The sequence below is a fragment of the Gorilla gorilla genome, chromosome 7 (assembly GCF_029281585.2).
Source record: "Gorilla gorilla gorilla isolate KB3781 chromosome 7, NHGRI_mGorGor1-v2.1_pri, whole genome shotgun sequence".
NCBI lineage: Eukaryota > Metazoa > Chordata > Mammalia > Primates > Hominidae > Gorilla > Gorilla gorilla.
The window spans coordinates 138,453,248-138,476,566 of record NC_073231.2 but is presented as its reverse complement, the minus strand read 5'-3'; the positions used below and the strand labels follow the sequence as shown (position 1 = coordinate 138,476,566).

The window sequence follows — 23,319 nt, the reverse complement described above, 5'->3', positions numbered from 1 at the left end:
GCCAAGGAAATAATTAAAACTGGGACTCTTGGCCGGGTTGTCCAGCGCTTGTTAATTTTGTGAAGTAAGTATTCTTACACCGTATGAGTTCTGTTTGTGTGATTTGTTTTATTTATGTACCACTAGAGGGCAGCATCGTCACTATTGTCTTTTTGAGCTTGGCAAACTGCAGGCCAACCCCCCTCCTGCCTTTTACCTGAGCAGGTCTTTTTGTGCTCTGCTTTCCAGCTTTAACACGGATGAACTGGGTGTAGGGTAGCCTGAGGATTGTTTGATAAGGGCGGTGGAGGGGGATAGTGGGAATGGAGAATGCATCCTATCTGCTGGCAATTATGTACTTTTGTTTAATTTTAAGGGATTGAGGTGACAGAGGAGGAAGATGGGGATACATCTTCAACCCACCTGCTTAAGTAAAAATAAATCGTTTTGCTTTTTACTGTTTTTCCTTGGATGGCAAAAAAAAAAATAGCTAGTATCCTTTTTTTTTCCTTTTTCTCCTGTTGAAGATTCACCAGGGTAGAATAAAGTGCTTTTGTTTTCCATCCCTTACCCTAACCTGGAAGGAGAGGTGGAATTTCCCATAGCACGAGCTCCCCCACCCGCCTTTGGCAGTCAGTGTTGGTGACTTCCAAGATTTTTAGACTCCAGAGGGTCACTGAGCTGGATCTCCACAGAACAGGAGATAGAGGCTGGGACTCCACTGAAGGACGCAGTGCCGAACTCCAGAGATGAGATTTTCTCAAACTTGGCCAGTTTGGCAAGAATTGTTCATATTTGGATGACAAATATAGTTTAATTTCTTAATTGTAGGCCAAGTAGACATTAAGATTTGACACTTTGAAAAATATAATTAAGGAGGGTTTTTTATCTACAAAATTATAGCAACATCCAAAGATATATGACATTTTCACCTCATTGGAGGCTTTCAAATGTCAGTCTTTTCTTATATGAAAGAAAAATGTAATTAAAATGTCTTCCGGAGCCTCCTAAATTAAACTTAAGAAATGCCACCTAACCTATCTTAAGTCAGATTACTCCAAATATATCTTCTATGTTTATAAAATTCATCTGTCATTTTTGCCAATGTAAAATAAACATAGAAACATAGAGATATAGACTGTTTTATTTATAGATATAGTTTTGTACACATCCTTCATATAGTGCCTGAGCCTACATTTTTATAATTTAACAACTGCATTGTCAAGTTTATTAATGTGTTTTATTTTTTATTTTTATTTTTTATTGTACTTTAAGTTCTAGCGTACATGTGCACAATGTGCAGGTTTGTTACATATGTATACATGTGCCATGTTGGTGTGCTGCACCCATTAACTCATCATTTACATTAGCTATATCTCCTAATGCTATCCCTCCGCCCTCCCGCCACCTCATGACAGGCCCCAGTGTGTGATGTTCCCCACCCTGTGTCCAAGTGTTCTCATTGTTCAATTCCCACCTGTGAGTGAGAACATGCGGTGTTTGGTTTTCTGTCTTTGCAATAGTTTGCTCAGAATGATGGTTTCCAGCTTCATCCATGTCCCTACAAAAGACATGAACTCATCCATTTTTATGGCTGCATAGTATTCCATGGTGTTGATGTGCCACATTTTCTTAATCCAGTCTATCATTGATGGACATTTGGGTTGGTTCCAAGTCTTTGCTATTGTGAATAGTGCTACAATAAATATACGTATGCATGTGTCTTTATAGCAGCATGATTTATAATCCTTTGGGTATATACCCAGTAATGGGATGGCTGGGTCAAATGGTATTTCTAGTTCTAGATCCTTGAGGAATCACCACACTGTCTTCCACAATGGTTGAACTAGTTTACAGTCCCACTAACAGTGTAGAAGTGTTCCTATTTCTCCACATCCTCTCCAGCACCTGTTGTTTCTTGATGTTTTAATGATTGCCATTCTAACTGGTTTGAGATGGTATCTCATTGTGGTTTTGATTTGCATTTCTCTGATGGCCAGTAATGATGAGCATTTTTTTCATGCATCTGTTGGCTGCATAAATGTCTTCTTTTGAGAAGTGTCTCTGTTCATATCCTTCACCCACTTGTTGATGGGGTTATTTGATTTTTTCTTGTAAATTTCTTTAAGTTCTTTGTAGATTCTGGATATTATCCCTTTGTCAGATGGGTAGATTGTAAAAATTTTCTCCCATTTTGTAGGTTGCCTGTTCACTCTGATGGTAGTTTCTTTTGCTGTGCAAAAGCTCTTTAGTTTAATTAGATCCCATTTGTCAATTTTGGCTTTTGTTGCCATTGCTTTTGGTGTTTTAGTCATAAAGTCCTTGCCCATGCCTATGTCCTGAATGGTATTGCCTAGGTTTTCTTCTAGGGTTTTTATGGTTTTAGGTCTAACATTTAAGTCTTTAATCCATCTTGAATTAATTTTTGTTAAGGTGTAAGGAAGGGATCCAGTTTCAGCTTTCTACATATGGCTAGCCAGTTTTCCCAGCACCATTTATTAAACAGGGAATCCTTTCCCCATTGCTTGTTTTTGTCAGGTTTGTCAAAGATCAGATGGTTGTAGATGTGTGGTGTTATTTCTGAGGGCTCTGTTGTGTTCCATTGGTCTATATCTCTGTTTTGGTACCAGTAGCATGCTGTTTTGGTTACTGTAGCCTTGTAGTATAGTTTGAAGTCAGGTAGCATGATGCCTCCAGCTTTGTTCTTTTTGCTTAGGATTGTCTTGGCAATGCGGGCTCTTTTTTGGTTCCATAAAAAGTTCCATAAAAAAGTAGTTTTTTCCAATTCTGTGAAGAAAGTCATTTGTAGCTTGATGGGGATGGCATTGAATCTATAAATTGCCTTGGGCAGTATGGCCGTTTTCACGATATCAATTCTTCCTATCCATGAGCATGGAATGTTCTTCCATTTGTTTATGTCCTCTTTTATTTCCTTGAGCAGTGGTTTGTAGTTCTCCTTGAAGAGGTCCTTCACATCCCTTGTAAGTTGGATTCCTAGGTATTTTATTCTCTTTGAAGCAATTGTGAATGGGAGTTCACTCATGATTTGGCTCTCCGTTTGTCTGTTATTGGTGTATAGGAATGCTTGTGATTTTTGCGCATTGATTTTTTATCCTGACACTTTGCTGAAGTTGCTTACCAGCTTAAGGAGATTTTTGGCTGAGACAATGGGGTTTTCTAAATATACAATCATGTCATCTGCACACAGGGACAATTTGACTTCCTCTTTTCTTAATTGAATACCCTTTATTTCTTTCTCCTGCCTGATTTCCCTGGCCAGAACTTCTAACACTATATTCAACAGGAGTGGTGAGAGAGGGCATCCCTGTCTTGTGCCAGTTTTCAAAGGGAATGCTTCCAGTTTTTGCCCATTCAGTATGATATTGGCTGTGCGTGTGTCATAAATAGCTCTTATTATTTTGAGATACGTCTCATCAATACCTAGTTTATTGAGAGTTTTTCACATGAAGGGCTGTTGAATTTTGTCAAAGGCTTCTGCGTCTATTGAGATAATCATGTGGTTTTTGTCTTTGGTTGTGTTTATATGCTGGATTATATTTATTGATTTGCATATGTTGAACCAGCCTTGCATCCCAGAGATGAAGCCCACTTGATCATGGTAGATAAGCTTTTTGATGTGCTGCTGGATTCGGTTTGCCAGTATTTTATTGAGGATTTTTGCATCGATATTAATCAAGGATATTGGCCTGAAACTCTCTTTTGTTGTTGTGTCTCTGCCAGGCTTTGGTATCAGGATGATTCTGGCCTCATAAAATGAGTTAGGGAGGATTCCCTCTTTTTCTGTTGATTGGAATAGTTTCGGAAGGAATGGTACCAGCTCCTCTTTGTACCTCTGGTAGAATTCGGCTGTGAATCCATCTGGTCCTGGACTTTTTTTGGTTTTTAGGCTATTATTGCCTCAATTTCAGAGCCTGTTATTGGTCTATTCAGGGATTCAACTTCTTCCTGGGTTAGTCTTGGGATGGTGTATATGTCCAGGAATTTATCCATTTCTTCTAGATTTTCTAGTTTATTTGCATAGAGGTGTTTATAGTATTCTCTGATGGTAGTTTGAATTTCTGTGGGATCGGTGGTGATATCCCCTTTATCATTTTTTATTGCATCTGTTTGATTCTTCTCTCTTTTCTTCTGTATTAGTGTTGCTAGCGGTCTATCAATGTTGTTGATCTTTTCAAAAAACCAGCTCCTGGATTCATTGATTTTTTGAAGGGTTTTTTGTGTTTCTATCTGCTTCAGTTCTGCTCTGATCTAAGTTATTTCTTGCCTTCTGCTAGCTTTTGAATTTGCTCTTGCTTCTCTAGTTCTTTTAATTGTGATGTTAGGGTGTCAATTTTAGATCTTCATGCTTTCTCTTGTGGTCTTTTAGTGCTATAAATTTCCCTCTACACACTGCTTTAAATGTGTCCCACAGATTCTGTTATGTTGTGTCTTTGTTCTCATTGGTTTCTTTGTTCTCATTGGTTCTCATTGGTTTCTCATCTTTATCTCTGCCTTCATTTCGTTATGTACCCAGTAGTCATTCAGGAGCAGGTTGTTCAGTTTCCATGTAGTTGAGCTGTTTTGAGTGAGTTTCTTAATCTTGAGTTCGAGTTTGATTGCACTGTGGTCTGAGAGACAGTTTGTTATAATTTCTGTTCTTTTACATTTGCTGAGGAGTCCTTTACTTCCAACTATGTGGTCAATTTTGGAATAAGGGTCATGTGGTGCTGAGAAGAATGTATATTCTGTCGATTTGGGGTGGAGAGTTGTGTAGATGTCTATTAGGTCCACTTGGTGCAGAGCTGAGTTCAATTCCTGGATATCCTTATTAACTTTCTGTCTCATTGATCTGTCTAATGTTGACAGTGGGGTGTTAAAGTCTCCCATTATTATTGTGTGGGAGTCTAAGTCTCTTTGTAGCTCTCTAAGGACTTGCTTTATGAGTCTGGGTGCTCCTGTATTGGGTGTATATATATTTAGGATAGTTAGCTCTTCTTGTTGAATTGATCCCTTTACCGTTATGTAATGGCCTTCTTTGTCTCTTTTGATCTTTGTTGGTTTAAAGTCTGTTTTATCAGAGACTAGGATTGCAACCCTTGCTTTTTGTTTTGTTTTGTTTTCCATTTGCTTGGTAGATCTTCCTCCATCCCTTTATTTTGAGCCAATGTGTGTCTCTGCACGTGAGATGGGTCTCCTGAATACAGCACACTGATGGGTCTTGACTCTTTATCCAATTTGCCAGTCTGTGTCTTTTAATTGGAGAATTTAGCCTATTTACATTTAAGGCTAATATTGTTGTGTGAGAATTTGATCCTGTCATTATGATGTTAGCTGGTTATTTTGCTTGTTAGTTGACGTAGTTTCTTCCTAGCATTGGTGGTCTTTACAATTTGGCATGTTTTTGCAGTGGCTGGTACTGGTTGTTCCTTTCCATGTTTAGTGCTTCCTTCAGGAGCTCTTGTAAGGTAGGCCTGGTGGTGACCTCTCAGCATTTGCTTGTCTGTAAAGGATTTTATTTCTCCTTCACTTATGAAGCTTAGTTTGGCTGGATATGAAATTCTGGGTTGAAAATTCTTTTCTTTAAGAATGTTGAATATTGGCCCCCACTCTCTTCTGGCTTGTAGAGTTTCTACTGAGAGATCTGCTGTTAGTCTGATGGGTTCCCTTTGTGGGTAACCCAACCTTTCTCTCTGGCTGCCCTTAACAATTTTTCCTTCATTTCTACTTTGGTGAATCTGACAATTATGTATCCTGGAGTTGCTCTTCTCAAGGAGTATCTTTGTGGCATTCTCTGTATTTCCTGGATTTGAATGTTGTCCTACCTTGCTAGGTTGGGGAAGTTCTCCTGGATAATATCCTGAAAAGTGTTTTCCAACTTGGTTCCATTCTCCCCATTACTTTCAGATACACCAATCAGATTTAGATTTGGTCTTTTCACATAGTCCCATATTTCTTGGAGGATTTCTTCATTTCTTTTTACTCTTTTTTTTCTAAACTTCTCTTCTCCATTTCATTCATTTGATCTTCAATCACTGGTACCCCTTCTTCCACTTGATTGGCTACTGAAGCTTGTACGTGCATCACTTAGTTCTCATGCCATGGTTGTCAGCTCCATCAGGTCATTTAAGGTCTTCTCTACGCTGTTTATTCTAGTTAGCCATTTGTCTAATTTTTTTCAAGGTTTTTAGCTTCTTTGCGATAGGTTCAAACATCCTCCTTTAGCTCAGAGAAGTTTGTTATTACCGATCATCTGAAGCCTTCTTCTCTCCACTTTGCCTAAAGTCATTCTCCGTCCAGCTTTGTTCCATTGCTGGCGAGGAGCTGCGTTCCTTTGGAGGAGAGGAGGCGCTCTGATTTTTAGAATTTTCAGCTTTTCTGCTCTGGTTTCTCCCCATCTTCGTGGTTTTATCTACCTTTGGTCTTTGATGATGGTGACGTACAGATGGGGTTTTGGTGTGGATGTCCTTTCTGTTTGTTAGCTTTCCTTCTAACAGTCAGGACCCTCAGCTGCAGGTCTGTTGGAGTTTGCTGGAGGTCCACTCCAGACCCTGTTTGCCTGGGTATCACCAGCAGAGGCTGCAAAACAGCAAATATTGCAGAACAGCAAATGTTGCTGCCTGATCCTACCTCTGGAAGCTTTGTCTCAGAGGGGCACCTGGCTGTATGAGGTGTCAGTCGGCCCCTACTGGGAGGCGCCTCCCAGTTGGGCTCCCCGGGGGTCAGGGACCCACTTGAGGAGGCAGATTGTCCATTCTCAGATCTCAAACTCCATGCTGGGAGGACCACTACTCTCTTCAAAGCCGTCCGACAGGGACGTTTAAGTCCACAGAAGTTTCTCCTGCCTTTTGTTCAACTATGCCCTGCCCCCAGAGGTGGAGTCTACAGAGGCAGGCAGGCCTCCTTGAGCTGTGGTGGGCTCCACCCAGTTCGAGCTTCCCGGCTGCTTTGTTTACCTACTCAAGCCTCAGCAATGGCGGACATCCCTCCCCCAGCCTTGCTGCCACCTTGCAGTTCGATCTCAGACTGCTGTGCTAGCAGTGAGGGAGGCTCCATGGGCATGGGACCCTCCAAGTCAGGCATGGGATATAATCTCTTGGTGTGCTGTTTGCTAAGACTGTTGGAATAGCACAGTATTAGGGTGGGAGTGTCCCAATTTTCCAGGTACCATTGGTCATGTCTTCCCTTGCCTAGGAAAGGGAATTCCCTGACCCCTTGTGCTTCCTGAGTGAGGTGATGGCCCCCCTTGCTTTGGCTAATGCTCCGTGGGCTGCACCCATTGTCCAACAAGCCCCAGTGAGATAAACCCGGTACCTCAGTTGGAAATGCAGAAATCACCTGTCTTCTGTGTCGCTCACGCTGGGAGCTGTAGACTGGAGCTGTTCCTATTTGGCCATCTTGAAACCTCCTCCTATTGATGTGTTTTAAATGCAACCTTATTGTTTGGTGCTGGAGGTGTTTTTAATTACGTTTGTTATTATGAATATAACTGTTCTGAGCAGATTTGTATGAGTTACCTCTGTTTCCAGTTGAGATATTTGGCTGGGACTTTTTTTTCCCCAGATGAAATTCTAGCAATGGAGGAAAGAAGAATTTAAAAGCCTATTTTATGTATTGACAGACTGCACGCTGAAAGGTATAACTCTTATGTCACAGGCTTGCTGATATATATATTTAATATTATCCATGTTTTTATTAATTTAATAGAAATAATTATTTTGTTTCCCCTTTTCATTTATATAATTATTTTTGAAGATGTGAGGTTAATGAATTTCTTTCACCTATATAGTAAAATCTAGAATATATAAAAGCATTTATTCTTGTAAATTCTGGATATTTATCTGTTACACAATTTATATTTTTAGCATAGTAATATTATAGTTCAAAAGGTCACAGTGCTATACTTATGTCCCTTGTCAATCCCCTCAGACCTCTAAGTCCTACTGCCTAGAGGTAGCTACTCACAATTCCCTTTGCTTCTTCTATTACAAGTGTCTAACGAATGCATTCGATATTATGCTTGTCTCCAGGTATTGCACTTACATCATGCTTATCTGCTGTTTCTTGATATTGCTATTTTAGATGTCATCTATTGACTTCCTGATGTGGACGATGCAGATTTTGTTCTCTCACACCATTTGCAAGGTTCTCAATTTTCTCCTACCCACCCTCTGTGTATTTTCATATGACATTGACAGGATATCATAATGAAATATGGCCTATGGACCCATTTACGGGGACTGGTCTTTTGAATTAACTGTGTTGGGAGAGGATATTACACTTGCTCCCCAACTCTCCCACATCTAATCTCTGGCCTTCCTTATCCTACCTGCCTCCTCCTGCCTTCTTCCAAGCTGGCCTCTCCATCTCCACCTGTGTCATGAATTCCAGGCAGGTCAGTCCTGGGCTACACCTCTGCTGGGTGGTGACAACTACTTTTACTTACAGACTCAAGTATGTGTTCCACAGAATTGTAGCATGAGAATTTTAAGGTGAAGATGATGATGATATTTTAATAATAAATGGCTAACACTGGCAAAGAGACTCTCTAGCACAGGGGTCCCCAAACCGTGGGTAGAGGACCGATACCTCTGGCCTGTTAGGAACCGGCTGACAGCAGGAGGTGAGCAGTGGGCCAAGAGGGTGTTAGTGCCTGAGCTCTGCCTCCTGTCCAAACAGCTGCTGCTTTAGATCCTCATAGGAGCGGAGCCCTATTGTGAACTGATCTTGTGAGGGATGTAGGTTGCGTGCTCGTATGAGAACTAATGCCTGATGATCTGAGGTGAAACAGTTTCATCCCGAAACCATCCCACCCCACCATCCCACCCCACCATCCGTGGAAAAATGGTCTTCCGTGAAACCAGTCCCTGGTGCCAAAAAGGTTGGAGACCACTGCTCTAACATATCAGTTCAGAGAATCTTTTCAGGTGGGCCAACCTGGGTCCAAATCCCAACTCATCCATTTAGGAGCTGTGTAAACTTTGGTAATTCCTTAGCTCATTTGCATTGCAGTTGCAAGTATCTATTGCCAGAGAGATTCTGGAAGCAGCCGTTGCTGGAGGATCCACCTCCAAGATGGTTGCTTCAGTTACCATCTGGAGCTGCTTCTGGGCATGTTTCTTTCCACAGAAGCAGATTTTGTTCTCTCTCACTGCCTTTACGATTCTCCAGGCGGCTTAGGGTCTCTGAGCGTGGTGGAGTCAAGGTAGCCAGACACTTGATCTGGCTTCTGACATGTCCCAGAGCAATTATTTGCAGGGCAATCCTTCCAGTGTGAGCATTTCAGACATCTAGGCAGCCCCAGAGCTTCACTGGTTCCACAGTCTGTTGGTCAGGCAAGTCCTTGGGGCCAGCCCCAATGCAGAGAGAAGGAGAAGGATTCGATGCCATCTCTCCATGAGAAATAGCATGAGTGCACATGATGGGCATCTCAGAGCCAAGTGCCCACACTGAGCTATCTGACCTTCAAATAAAGATAGTAATTGTGATATTTCTCTCATAAGCATGATGTTAGGATTGAATAAAATAATGTGTATGGAAGAGCTGAATATAGTAAACAGCAAATAAATATTAGCCATGTAGTTAATAAGCATATTATATACCTGGAGCATACTTATGACATTTGAGAAAACTATGCTAACTTATATCTTAGTTTTCTATCAGTTTCATGTATTTTCTCTATTTGTATACTTTAAAAAATTCTCAACTCTAACCATGTTGCAAAATTTTGAAAAATAGAGTGATGTTTAATCTTAATTCCACCATTGCTATTATTATTTTGCTATATTTATTTTTTCTGTCTTTTACATTGTTGTAATTTTAGCACATGGGTGATGTTATATCTTACTTTTTCCATTTTCATTATATCATAAGCTCTCCTCCTCCATGCTGTGATCGTTTTCATAACCATCATTTTAAATGTCCTTATAACATTAAACATTGAATAGATGTATTAGAGTTTGCTTAACCATTTTTCTACATTGAGTCTCTTCCTACATGTGCTTATTTATTTTATATCATGTAATTATACTTACTAGAATTTAATGTCCAACTGTAATAGTCACCTATACTCAGTCTTGTCAATTCCATTTTTTCCCTCAGTTGCTCAATTATCTTTAAAGTTGTCTGTCCTTTAGTTTTCACCTGAGCCAACTAACTAATCTACCTGTTGACTTATCTGCTGCACTTACCCATTTTCCTTCTTTGTCTTTCTCCCTCATTCTTTCTTTTCTCCTTCCCTCTCTTCCTCCTCCCATCTCTTCATTTCTTCTACAAGTATTTCTTGACCTTCTATCTTACGCCAAGGAATCTTTTATGTGTAGGAGATAAAGTAATTAACAAGCCAATCTTCCCCTCTTCATGGAGCTTAAGTTCTAATGGGGAAGACAGGTCATAAACACTCAAACAAAAAAAGAAAAATATCAAGTATGACAAGGATGTACACAAAATTAAAATGAAACAGTATGTATGTTAGAGAGTATCTGATGACCATAAAAGGAACCAAAGAAAAGACAGTGTCTACCAGGTTTCTCTACTGTAACATTACCATATTTCACTTTTAACTAATGAGTAATTTGTGGGAAGATACTTGAACATTATGTAAATATCCTATTCCTCATCATACTTCCATGCACTGGTTTTAACATTCTAACGACTTGTTTTCATTCCATCATTCTTTTTATATTTATTAGATGACATTCTAAGAAAAATCTTTGCCTTCTCCCCCAATTTATTTGTATTTCTTATATTGGCATGAACTCATGGATTCTTGTTTTATTCAATGAATAATGTTACCACTATTATTTAGTTTAATGATCAAAGTGTCCCAGGTTTGGCTACAGAAGCCCTTCCAAGTAGACTCTTCTGATGTTTTAAAATGTTCTTATCTTTCTTTGAGTACTTTCTTGCTTAGCGGTACATCAAGAAGTTCCAGACTCCTCTTTTCTTTTCTTACTTTTATCTATTCTTTCCTTCTTTCAAACTGTTTATATTCTTGGATATAATCAGTTTATAAGGAGATTATTAATGTATTTTGTTGCAAAAGGTGATAAGAACCTGGGGTATGGATAATAGGATTATAGTAGACAGGAAGTATATGATAAAATTTAGGAGTTAAGGTCTCTGGGGCTTGGTTAATGACATGAAGAAGTTAAGAGAGGAATTTAACTTTTAAATTTATGACTTGACCCTTAGATGTATCAAATTCATGTCTAAAACCAAAATAATGATGGTATTAAAAGAGTTTAGACATAAACAAGGCAGAGAAGCTGTGTTGAGGAATGGAGAATAAGAGGAAATCGGGAGAATTCCATTTTGAACATGTTGAATGTAATATGTCTTGCAGACATTTGGAAATAGAAGTACGATATTCAGATAGTGGGTTATCATTTGGAAATCATCAGAATCTGGGGTTAGTTAAACCAATAACCATGACTGTTGTCATCAAGAAGATGATGACAGAAAATACTGGGCCAAGGGTGGAACTCTGGGATATATCACCATTGAAGGGATAGAGAAGTTTATAAAAGAGATGAAGAGGAACAGACTACAGTATAAGGAGAACAAGGAGAGAGTAGTATCGCTGTTACCAAGATGGCTGAGAATTTTAAGAGATAATTCATGATAAATTGTGCCATATGCAGCAGATTGTTCTAGTGAAAAGTGGGTTGAAGAAGGTCTATCAGACTTGCTAGTATCATGGTTTTTGGTAACCTTTAGAGAAGCAAATCTTGCAGAATGCCAGAAACAATGGGTTGAATGAATATAGGTTTAGGGTAGCTTACAATGTCTAATGGGCATTGCCTACTTCTGGATTCTGTGTTTGCACATTTCATTTTCTTTTCCTTGTATTTTTTTCTCGTTTTATCTTTTCTCTATGTTAGACATAAATGTGAACTCAGGGACCATGATTTTTTTTTTTATCAGTTTATCCTGAAGAGCTTGCTCAGCAACATCTATGTAGCAGGCAACCTGTAACTCCTATGTGGGTGGATGAATGGATAGATGGATATAGAGAGGTCCTATATCTGGAAGTTCTAAGATAGAGGTAACTTATTTGGAGGAGATTGGCTTGGGATCTGACTTAATAAGAAGAAAACGTGGAATTCTGGACAAGATTGAGTCAGGTGATAGGATCTAGGAACACGGAGAGAACACCATCATTTAGTGAAGTTGGTTCCATTATATAGCCTTCAGAATTGAGGAAACCTCACCAAAGGTGATACAGTCGCATAGCTACGAACCAATCTGAATCAAATTCATATTGGTGACGTTAATCTCTCAGGAACCAAAATTCACTCTAAATTTATATAGCCACAGAAAAATTACAAAAAAGTATATAATAAGAAATGATAATGGAAGGGTGTGTAGAACTTTGAAGAAATAAATGCAGAACAAGGTGGACCTGGAGTATTAGCTGGGGAAGGCTTTCTAGACATTGGAGGTTGCAAAATCTGCCATGTTAATCCCACAGGCATGAGGCAGTCATACGGAGAGATAATCTTATATTGAACCAAGCCCCCAAAGGCTGCTGCATAAACTAGGTCAACTCTTCTTAGTTCACAGAAAGAAACTGCAAGGTTTCTGCTCATGAGACAGCTGTGCTTGCTTCTTTCCATGTAGGTACATTGTCCGAGAAGTCATATGGTAATTAGAGTGCTCACTGAGCTATTCTAATCATAGCTCATGTTTACTGACACTCTAGGTGGCAAGCATTATCCTAAGCGCTTTACATGAGTCATCGTATATTATCTTCGCAACTTCTGACTCTGGTACCAATACTATTATAATTCTATAGATGAGCAGGCTGAAGCTTGTAACTTACCCAAGGTCACATTAGCAAGGATGAGGTAGAGGAAGCACTTGAACTTGTATCTGTCTAATTCCCAAGTCTGGACTCCTAGCCTCCAAATTTGCATGGAATGTGAATTAGGGGATTAATTCAAATTCAAATTTAGATTCCATTCAAGTTTCTATAGCATCTGGCTATCTCTGTAATGAAGGTGGATGGGTCAGATTTACTATAAAACCCTACTTCAGTGACTCACCCTTTTTCTATTATTCCTTTGAACATCGAAACATCTTATTCTTCACTTTTGTTAATACCTTCAGTTCAGTTCTTGGTGGCCTTAGAGCCATTCTCTCTCTGCTAGGTGACTTTGCAAATATTGGTTTGGATGCACTGGTTTTATGAAATGCCTTTTTTTTTGGAGAATCTTTCCACTATCACCCTCCAAGATGAAATATGTCCTACCGACCTGCTAAAACTCAAGAGGACAGGTTCCAGGTGCCCTCTGTAGTAGGAGTTTTGTTCTGAGGTAGCATCCACTGTAGTAGCAGCTTATACTTTTCCTTTTTTCATGCCAGATACTGACCAAATCAAAAAAAATTAACCAGCCTTGTAAGCGTGAGCAGGGAAAGTGATTTCCCCTGGCTGGAAGGACTCAGAGGGTGAAAATAAGGAGAGACAGAGATAGAAAAATGAGTTAGGATGAAGCCTTTGAGTTGATATTTCTGAAGAATCACTTCATGGTGAGCAATGCAATAAATCAGCAGACTGAAAATACTACAACTGTTACTTCTGTTATGTGATGTTACACACGTTTTGTTACCAGTGTGATTTTTCTTTGTTTGCTTTGTTTTCACTTTATTTTTCTCAACAGGATGTGAAGAGCTGGCAAAACTTGACTTGACTGTAAATTTCATTGGAGAGCTGAGCAGCATTAAAACCTTGCAGCACAATATCCATCTGAAGGAGCTCTTCCTCATGGGGAACCCATGTGCTTCCTTTGACCACTATAGGGAGTTCGTGGTAGCAACTCTTCCACAATTAAAGGTATGGTTCTTTTAATGGTGCAGAAATCACAGATAAATGAGCATGAGCAACTACAATAATTCCTGCTTTACTGGCAGCAACAGTGAATGTGTTGCTTCAGACAATGGAATATTCCAGAGAGCCCAAAGTAATTATTTGAATGGCTAGACCTTTAATATTGTTTGAATAGTTTTAATAAATCCCTGAAAAATAAATTGCATACTTTTCACCTTTCTCATCCAAAACACACAGAACTTAATTTGACTTTTTCTCAATGAGTTCAAATCATAGTTACGAAGAACATTCATCATTACTGATAAGAATTCATTATTACTTTTTTTTTTTTTTTTTTGAGACGGAGTCTCGCTCTGTCACCCAGGCTGGAGTGCAGTGGCACAATCTCGGCTCACTGCAAACTCTGCCTCCCAGGTTCAAGTGATTCTCCTGCCTCAGCTTCCCAAGTAGCTGGGATTACAGGCATGTGCCACCATGTCCGCCTACTTTTGTATTTTTAGTAGAGATGAGGTTTCACCATGTTGGCCAGGCTGGTCTTGAACTCCTGACCTCAGGTGATCCACCTGCCTCGGCCTCCCAAAGTGCTGGGATTACAGGCATGAGCCACGGCGCCTGGTAGGTTCACAGTCTTTGGTGTGCATCAGAACACGTGGGGGCCTTTTCAAAACACAGACTGCTGTGCTCCTCCCCCAGGGTTTCTGGGTCAGGTCTGACATGGGGCCTGAGATTTCACATTTCTAACAAAATCTGGTAATTCTGCTGCTGGTGCAGGAACCTCATTTGACAACCACTACTGCGTATGTTACTGTTATACCATATCCCCCTAATTGAGTAATTTTAGAACTGAGGAAAAAATATTATTTCTTGAGAAATCATACAACAGAGAATATTAAGATAGCAATGTTAAGTTTCATGTAATTCTAAGAGTTCCCAGCCTGCAAGTGGCTCCATGTTCCTGGAAAGAGAATGCATGGATACATTGCCTGTGCAATAGGCATTTTTTCAGTTCTCAAAGGACGTTTGTTTCTTAGACTTCTGTGTTCTCTGCAGTCAAGAGACTGCTGACTGCTGGATTAATGGAACACATTTCTTCTAATATAAAATTTCTCAGATTAAGAGAATGAGTGATTCAGGTAATTGAATATAGAATAAATGATAAATTGTCTCATACATAACCTAAACTGATCATTATTATACAGTGATTTCCTAGAAAATGAACTGATGAGACCCAGACTATCATAGAACTAGATCTTGTAGTGTAATGCTGTGAGCCATTCCCTTCGAAGGGCTAAGGGTCCAGGAGTCCTCATGGCCACCACAGCTGAGCCTGTGTCAGTGCTGCAGCTGAGCCTGGTCAGGCTAGAGGTGTGAGAGCCATCATATGGCTGCTGCAGACAGGGTCAGAGGTTGTGCCAGGTACTTTGGACACAGTGTTTTTAATCCTCCCAGACCCATTCAGGGAGACAATTAGGTACATTCAGAGATGAGGAAGTCAGGGCTCAGGGAATGAACGCTCCTTGTTTAGGCTGACATATCTGGCAGGTGACACAGGTGGGATCTGAACCTATGTGAGTCGGACCTTGATGCCTCCACCATTCACACTGTACCCACACTCACTGCTTCTCTCCAGGTTAAATTATAGGCTTTGGATCAAGTCTTTCCTTTCAGAAAGACTTCTCCAAATTAACTGCTTCAATAGAAAACAGCCCCTTTTTGAAAAATGGTATTCATATGTTTACTACTATGTAAAAATAGGTTGATATGCTTTAGAGTCTTAATTACCATTTTATTGAAAGCTTGTGAGCTGCTTGAAAGGAATTGTGTTAATAAATGTATTATTTTCCTAGGGCTGCTGTAACAAAGTACTGCAAACTAGATGGCTTAGACAACAGAAATGTATCATCTTGTAGTTCTGAAGGCCAGATGTTCAAGTTCAAGATGTTGACGGGACTGGTTCCTTCCAGGGGCTGCGAGGGAGAATCTGCTTCATGCCCTCCCTCCTAGCTTCTGCTGATTTGCTGGCCAATCTTTGTCATTCTTGAGCTTGTAGACACATTACCCTGAGGGTCTCTGCCTTCCTCTTCACAAGACTCTCTCTTTATAAAGACACCAGTCATATTGGCTTGGGGCCCGCCTGCTCCAGGATAATTTAGTCTCAGTGAATTATATCCATAATGACCCTGTTTCCAAAAAGTCCCTGATTTGAGCTACTGGGGGTTAGGACTTCAACATCTTTTTTTGTCAGGGGACATCTGTAATAACCCTATTTCCCAAAAGTCCATGATTTGAGCTACTGGGGATTAGGACTTCAACATCTTTTTTTGTCCATTCAACCTAAAACAACAGAGTAGTTATTTTAGATAGTCACGTAGAAGAGGTGTGAGGAGAGTCAGCCCTTTTCAAGGTTTTTCTTCCCAGTGTCTGAGCCACTCCAGAAGTAGGTAGGCCCTGCAGTATAGTGGGAAACAGATTTGTTAGCAGACAAACCAAGGTCTGACACCTGCTTCCACTGCCTGTGAATTGTGTGCCTCATTTTACTCATGTATAGTAGGATCATAATTCCTACTTCAAGGGAATTCTGTGAGGCCTTCAGTACATCTTAGTGTCCCTCTCTCTGCTTCAGCACTTGCACAGTTATTATCAATAAGTGTGGACACTCCACCTTTGTGCTGCAGGAATCCTGGGTGCAGAAAGATCAAGAAACGCTCAGCTTAAAACTGGATCTCTAATTCTTAGGCCTTCTAAACTCAGACATGATTTTGGATTGAAGGAAATGTGGGCCAATTTCAAAGACTAACAGAAATCACTAAAAAAGTGAGGTTCCTAGAATAGGTGCTGGGGTACAGTCCCAAATTTCTCATCAGTTATTAATATGAGGTCTTTTGCCTCCTGTCAGTAAAGTGACAGAGGGTTCAGTTGTCATAGCCTTTTAGGAATGTAGTTCTAATTAAATCAAAATAGACTTACGTCATTTATAAGACAGAAATCAATCAATCAATCAATCAGTGTACTTCAATTACAAGGAAGAAAAGATCACCTTGCTCCCCAGGGTTCTGTTGGGAAGAAATCCCAGTTGAAAGAAATTATCTTTATCTAGAGTTTTCTAGCTTGTTATAATATACAGTTATATATAATGTATTTATGTTAATATATATTTATATATAAATTATACTATATAAATTAATATAACAAAGTACCACAAACTGGATGACTTAACAGAAATTTATGAAAGTGCTTTATTTATATAGTATTAGTTATATATAAATATATTTACTTTTATGTTGATTCATATATTTATATCAGTGTATTTACTTATATATACTTACAAAATAAGTAAATTTCATTTATCCAAAAATTTCCAAATTGATTTGATCGCAATCCTGTATTAAAGTAGATCAAATTAAGTATGTGGACCACAATTACCTAATGCCTTAAATAATAGGTTTTATTGCATTGAATTTATCATTATGGTCTCATAAGTAATGGTATGAAGATACCTTTATTGAAGGATACTACAAGAAACAGCCTTATGAAACCTGTGACTGCATGGCCATATTTCTACAGAAACAATGCTTGACATCTCTCAATATCTCCATTATGAAACTCTGTGCTAGAAATGTGTTTTAGAGCTGCATGTTAGAGGAAAGCTACAAACTGTATTTTTTCCTTAAAGACCATGAAAATTGTGTAACTAATTATGTTTTTCTATTTCGCTTTGGCTGCCAAGAAGCTCAGAACCAAATCTGCAGCCCATCTATAGCAACCGTATGAGTCCTTATGACCAGAGCATATGTGGCATTATCTTTTTTCCAAATCTCTACATAATTTTGACTTATAATTCAGCTTATTCTAATAATTTTTTAATTCATATTTGACTAAATCTTTGTGTGTATTTTTTTTTCCTTTTTTATGTTTCTTGTTGCTGCTGTAACAAATTGAGACAAACTTAGTGACTTAAAACAATACAAATGTATCACCTTATGATTCTGGAGATCAAAAGCCTGAAATGGTTTCACTGGGCTAAAATGAAGGTGTTGGCAGGGTTATTCTTTCTTCAGGCTCTAGGAGAGAATCCCTTACTTTGTCCCTTTCAGCTTCTAGAGGATACCTGCATTTTTAGGCTCATGGCCCCTTCCTCCATCTCCAAAGACATCAGTGTGCCAACTTTACCTCTCTCCCTAACTCTGACACTCATGTCTTTCTCTTTTACTTATAAGGACCTCTGTGGTCCTTATAAGAATCATCCTGATCATTCAAGATCCTTAACCTAATCACACCTGTAAAGCCCCTTTTGCTGTGTAAGGTAACATTCATGGAGATTAGAACATGGACATTCTTGGGGAACCATTATCTTCCAACCACCCCTTCCTAAATACCTCGCCTCATTTTGCAGAATAAGGCAGGGTAGATAAATAGGTATCTTTAAACTGTTAGATTTAACATTTTAGAACTTTAGTTGATGCTTTTATTTTAATATTTTACTTTGGAAAATCATAATTGAAGTATCAGATGTAAACAGTGCTGTAACAATAGCCTATCTGTATGTCTTGTTGTTAAGGGTGAAACATTGGCTCATTTGTATTAGAGCCCAATCATGTGTAATATTCAAGGCCTTTTTTTTCTGTAGAGAGCTTTTGGGAAGTGCCATTGTTGTACTTTGAAGCTATGATTTGACTTAAGCATTGACATTTTTGACATTGTGAGCAATTATAAAATTAATATAAAATATTTTGAGAGCTTGTATTAATTATCAGTTTTAACAGACCTAATTATTACTAGTAAAGGTATTTTTTAAACTGTGTAAATTGTATGAAATAAACATTGATTTAGAACAATGTTCTGATATTTCCCATTAATTATATTGTTTTAATTCTCTATCACTATCGGGTATATTATTATTTCTAAGTTTCAAAAGTTCTAATCAAAATCAACCTGGGGCTGATTCACACTGCTACTTTTGAACAATTGTACTATATTTATTGTTTTTTGTTTAAGTGGTTGGATGGTAAAGAAATAGAGCCTTCAGAAAGGATTAAGGCACTGCAGGACTATTCAGTAATTGAACCACAAATCAGAGAGCAGGAAAAAGATCACTGTCTTAAACGAGCCAAACTCAAGGAAGAAGCTCAGAGGAAACACCAAGAAGAGGATAAAAATGAAGACAAGAGAAGTAACGCAGGCTTTGATGGACGTTGGTACACAGACATCAATGCTACTCTGTATGTAAATTATTAGTTTACTTTCTAATTAACTTTTGTTAAAAGCAGCAAACTGTATTCTCTTTCCAAGTTGTTTGCAGTACACTTATATTCCAGATTAATTTGAAGAATGAAATATGATGTGAATTTTGGATGGAAGAATATGAGCATCCCATTGCTTGTGACAATTCTGTAAGGCTTTCTTTCCTTGGGGGAAAAATTCCTTTTTAAACTAGCAACTTTAACTTGCATCTAAAATTATTCTCAGAGAAATCCATAAAATGTGTACAGAAAAGATGAATTAACAGGTGTACTTTGATTTACGAACTAGGAATATTTTAGAACAGTTAAATACAAATCACATTATTATAATTTGAATAATTCTAATTGCATCATAAAACATTCTATTTTCTGAATTGGAATAGATTTCAGAAAAATACTGAATACATTTTTAATGTGATTAATAACTAATTGGTTTTTTAAAAATTAAATTTTTCATGTTTGTTTAAGTGAATTGCAACTATAGTCAGTTGATTTGATTCCATACAGTGAAAGTATTAAGTATTTAGATAACAGAATCCCTTAAAATTGAGAAAATAATAATTATAAAATGTTTCAGACATACATAAATGTTTGAAAATAGTTATATAGGCAGCTTGTAGTTCTACCACCTAGATTTAATAAATGACAATAGTTTGTATGTTTGCTTTGGATCTTTTTTTTTTTTTACTTTTTTTTAATTATGCTTTAAGTTTTAGAGTACATGTGCACAACGTGCAGGTTTGTTACATATGTATACATGTGCCATGTTGGTGTGCTGCACCCATTAACTCTTCATTTAACATTAGGTATATCTCCTAATGCTATCCCTCCCCCCTCCCCCCACCCCACAACAGGCCCCTGTGTGTGATGTTCCCCTTCCTGTGTCCATGTGTTCTCATTGTTCAATTCCCACCTATGAGTGAGAACATGCGGTGTTTGGTTTTTTGTCCTTGCGATAGTTTGCTGAGAATGATGGATCTTTTTTTAAATAAGAAATAAAATATCATTAAGAGAGCAGACACTCCTTAAAGACTTCCCCTTCATCCCATTCCTCTCTTCATCCCAGTGGCGTCTGCTATCCTGAAGCTGGTGCGTGTTTGATATATGTTGATCCCATCCATATTTTTAATACCCTTATTTCACAAGTATGCCTCCTTAAACAATAGTAGTTTGAGTATGTGTGTTTGGCATGAATGATACCTTTCTATAGCTTTGCTTTTCATGCAACATTATGTTTTTGAGATTTAAGCACATGAAGACATGCAAAACTAATTCATTGTAAGTATAGAATAATATCCTGTTGGATGAATAAATTACAATTTATCCCAGAGGTAATATTCAAAGTGGTTAATGACCAGTGTTTCATTTGCCCTGACCCATCAGAATGTGCAGCGGCTCTAACAACACATGTGGTCTTCCTAGTGGTGCCAGCTGGTCAGCCTGGACACAGCCATCCCTCTTTGGATGGCCATGCACGTTGTTTTCCCTATTCCCATTTCCTATTCTCACAGGAATAGAATCTCCTGAAAGTAGCATCATGGTCTCTCTTGGCCAGGGCTGTATCTCTGGTGCCTGGCACAACAGAAGATGCCCAATAAATATTTATTAAATCCATGTTGAACATTTGTTGAGATATTCAAGCAATGTTGCCCTTGTCTTCTTGTTCAGGTATGAAAGTTTCTCCAGGGTATTTAGCAATGACATTGCTACAATTATGACATCTTTTCAACTTCATACATATTGCCAAATTGTTTTCTAGAGTAGTTGTAATAATTTATACTCATATATCAACAATATACAAGAGTTTTCAATCTTTGCCAATACTGGATAATATGATATTTAAAAATATTGGCCAATCAAGTGTGTTGTGTAGTATATAGTATCCTCTATTTTTAAAAAATTAATTTGCATTTCTGTAGTTACTAGTGAATTTGAATATTTTAAATATCTTTTATATGTTTATTGGTTATTCAGATATCCTCTATTCAAGTCCCCTACTTATTTTAAATAAGTAGTTAAGTTTTTTTTCTTATTGATAGTTCTTTTAGATTCTGGATACAAATAAGAAAATACATTCTTTGGTGGTTATGTGCTTTACAAGTGTCTTCTACCAGTCTGTGACTTGTCTTTAATTATAAGTGCTTATGTTTTATGAAGTTTAAAAATATTAATGTAGTTAAACTTATTTGTACATTTTTGTCTTGTTTATGGAATTCTTCTTTATCCCAGTGCCATATCTGTTTGTATCTTTTCATCTGGAATTAACCTTTGCCAATGTATAGGGTAGGGTACTAATTGTTTTTCATATGGGTAGCTAATTGTCTGCACCATTGATTAAGGTGCTGTTCTTTTCCCACTGATCTGAAATGCTACCCTTACTATATCCCTTCTAACCATGTATTCATGGGTTCATCTCTGAGTTCTCTAGACTATTCCATAGGAGTACATCTGCCTGGTTTTAATTTGTATAGATTTATAGCATATCTTGATATTTGGTAGGAGATATTCTCATTTTTCAAAGTTATCTTGGCTATTTTTAGTTCTTTACTTGTCTGTATGAGTTTTAGAATCCGCTGCTAATCAAATTCCTTAAAAATCCCTAGTGGAATTTTGATTGAAATTACATTTAATTTATATGTTAATTGGGGGAAAGTTGACATCTTCATGACATTGATTCTTTCCTTGCTGAACCTTGGAAGAGCTCTATTTATTTAGATCTTCTGAGTCCTTCAATGAGGTTTTAAATTTTCTCTATAAAAGTCTTAAACCATCTTTCATTGTATTTATTTCTAAGTATCTTGTGGAATGAGATTTTAAAAATAGATGTAATTGGTTTTGCTGATATTTAAAGGGACAAATTATTTCTGTATACTGATATTGTGTTAATCTTGCTAACCTTTATAAAAGAGGCAATGCTGCATTTTCTAGTTGGAAAAACAATTGTTTGTAAGGAGTAACTTGAAAATTTTTTTCCTGTCCCTCTCCTTCTACTTTATTTTCTTCATGGTGCCTGCAAAGGCCTCCAGTATGGAGTGGAATAGTAGCGTTAAGAATGGGTATCTGGGCCGGGCGCAGTGGCTCATGCCTCTAATCTCAGCACTTTGGGAGGCTGAGACGGGCGGATCACGAGGTCAGGAGATTGAGACCATCCTGGCTAACATGGTGAAACCCCGTCTCTACTAAAAATACAAAAAATTAGCCGGATGTGGTGGCAGGCGCCTGTAGTCCCAGCTACTCGGGAGGCTGAGGCCGGAGAATGGCGTGAACCCAGGAGGCGGAGCTTGCAGTGAGCCGAGATTGGGCCACTGCACTCCAGCCTGGGCAACAGGGCGAGACTCCGTCTTAAAAAAAAAAAAAAGAAAAAAAAAAAAAGAATGGGTGTCTGTATCTTGTTATCTTGTTTCTGACTTTAAAAATAATGTTTGCAATTTCTCATCATTAAGTATAATGTTTGCTATGGGATTTTGGGTCATGTTAAGTAAGCTTCCTTCTATTCTCAGTTGATGAAGAGCTTTTATCATCACATGCATTATATTGATTTTTATTAAGTGCTTTCCTTTAATCTATGGAGACAATAGTGTTTTTTCTGTTACTGTGTTGAATTACATTAATAGAATTTCTAATATTAAACCATCCTTGAGTTTCTAGGATAAACATTCTTTGTCCATGATTATTTGCTAATGCATTGCTCCATTGATTTTGCTAATATCTTATTTATAATATTTGAACCTGTGTTCATAAGTGAGTTTATGCTATAATATCCTTGTCTGATTGTATTTTTTCCTGGTGTTTTACATCAAAGTTATGTAATAGGCACATACAATATCTTGGAGACAATTTACTATCCTTGGTTTATAAAAATTTACAAAAGTTAAAATGGTCTGTTCCTTGTACTTTAGTAGAAGCTTACAGTGGGGTTTCTTGCAGGTGCCTTCTTGCCTCCCTTATAGGCCTGGCTGATCCTTGAGTCTTCATCATTCTCACCCTATTTAGCCTATTTGAACAGAAAGGTAGACATTCTGGAGGAGAATCATTGAAATCCTGAATCATTGAATTAGTTGGCGAGGAGTAGGAGGTTACTCCGCTCTCAAGGCTTCAAGAAGAAACACTACAGAGAATTAGAGGCTGCAAGAAAGGGAGATGAACATCTACCTCTTGACTAGGTAGAGCCTGCCTCCAGCCTGGAGAATTGAAAAGATAGAAAGTGGCCTGGAGCAGCCTAAAGCAGAGGGATCAGGGAAGAAGGTATTAATGGAAACAGCTCACACTTCACAT

At 38.2% G+C, this 23,319-nt stretch overlaps 1 protein-coding gene across 5 annotated transcripts in view; it reads left to right on the top strand.

Moving 5' to 3' along the window:
* DNAAF11 (dynein axonemal assembly factor 11) overlaps window positions 1–23,319 on the top strand; it is a 104,500-nt gene that overhangs the window by 23,151 nt on the left and 58,030 nt on the right. For 4 of the 5 annotated variants that reach the window (XM_055348254.2, XM_055348255.2, XM_055348256.2 and 1 more), the window contains exons 4-5: window positions 13,638–13,810; window positions 18,800–19,023. In XM_055348254.2, coding sequence (XP_055204229.1) covers window positions 13,638–13,810; window positions 18,800–19,023 — 397 coding nt within the window. Of the gene's footprint in view, window positions 1–8,351; window positions 8,372–13,637; window positions 13,811–18,799; window positions 19,024–23,319 lie in introns of those variants that run through there. The other variant, XM_055348258.2, reaches the window with a different exon arrangement.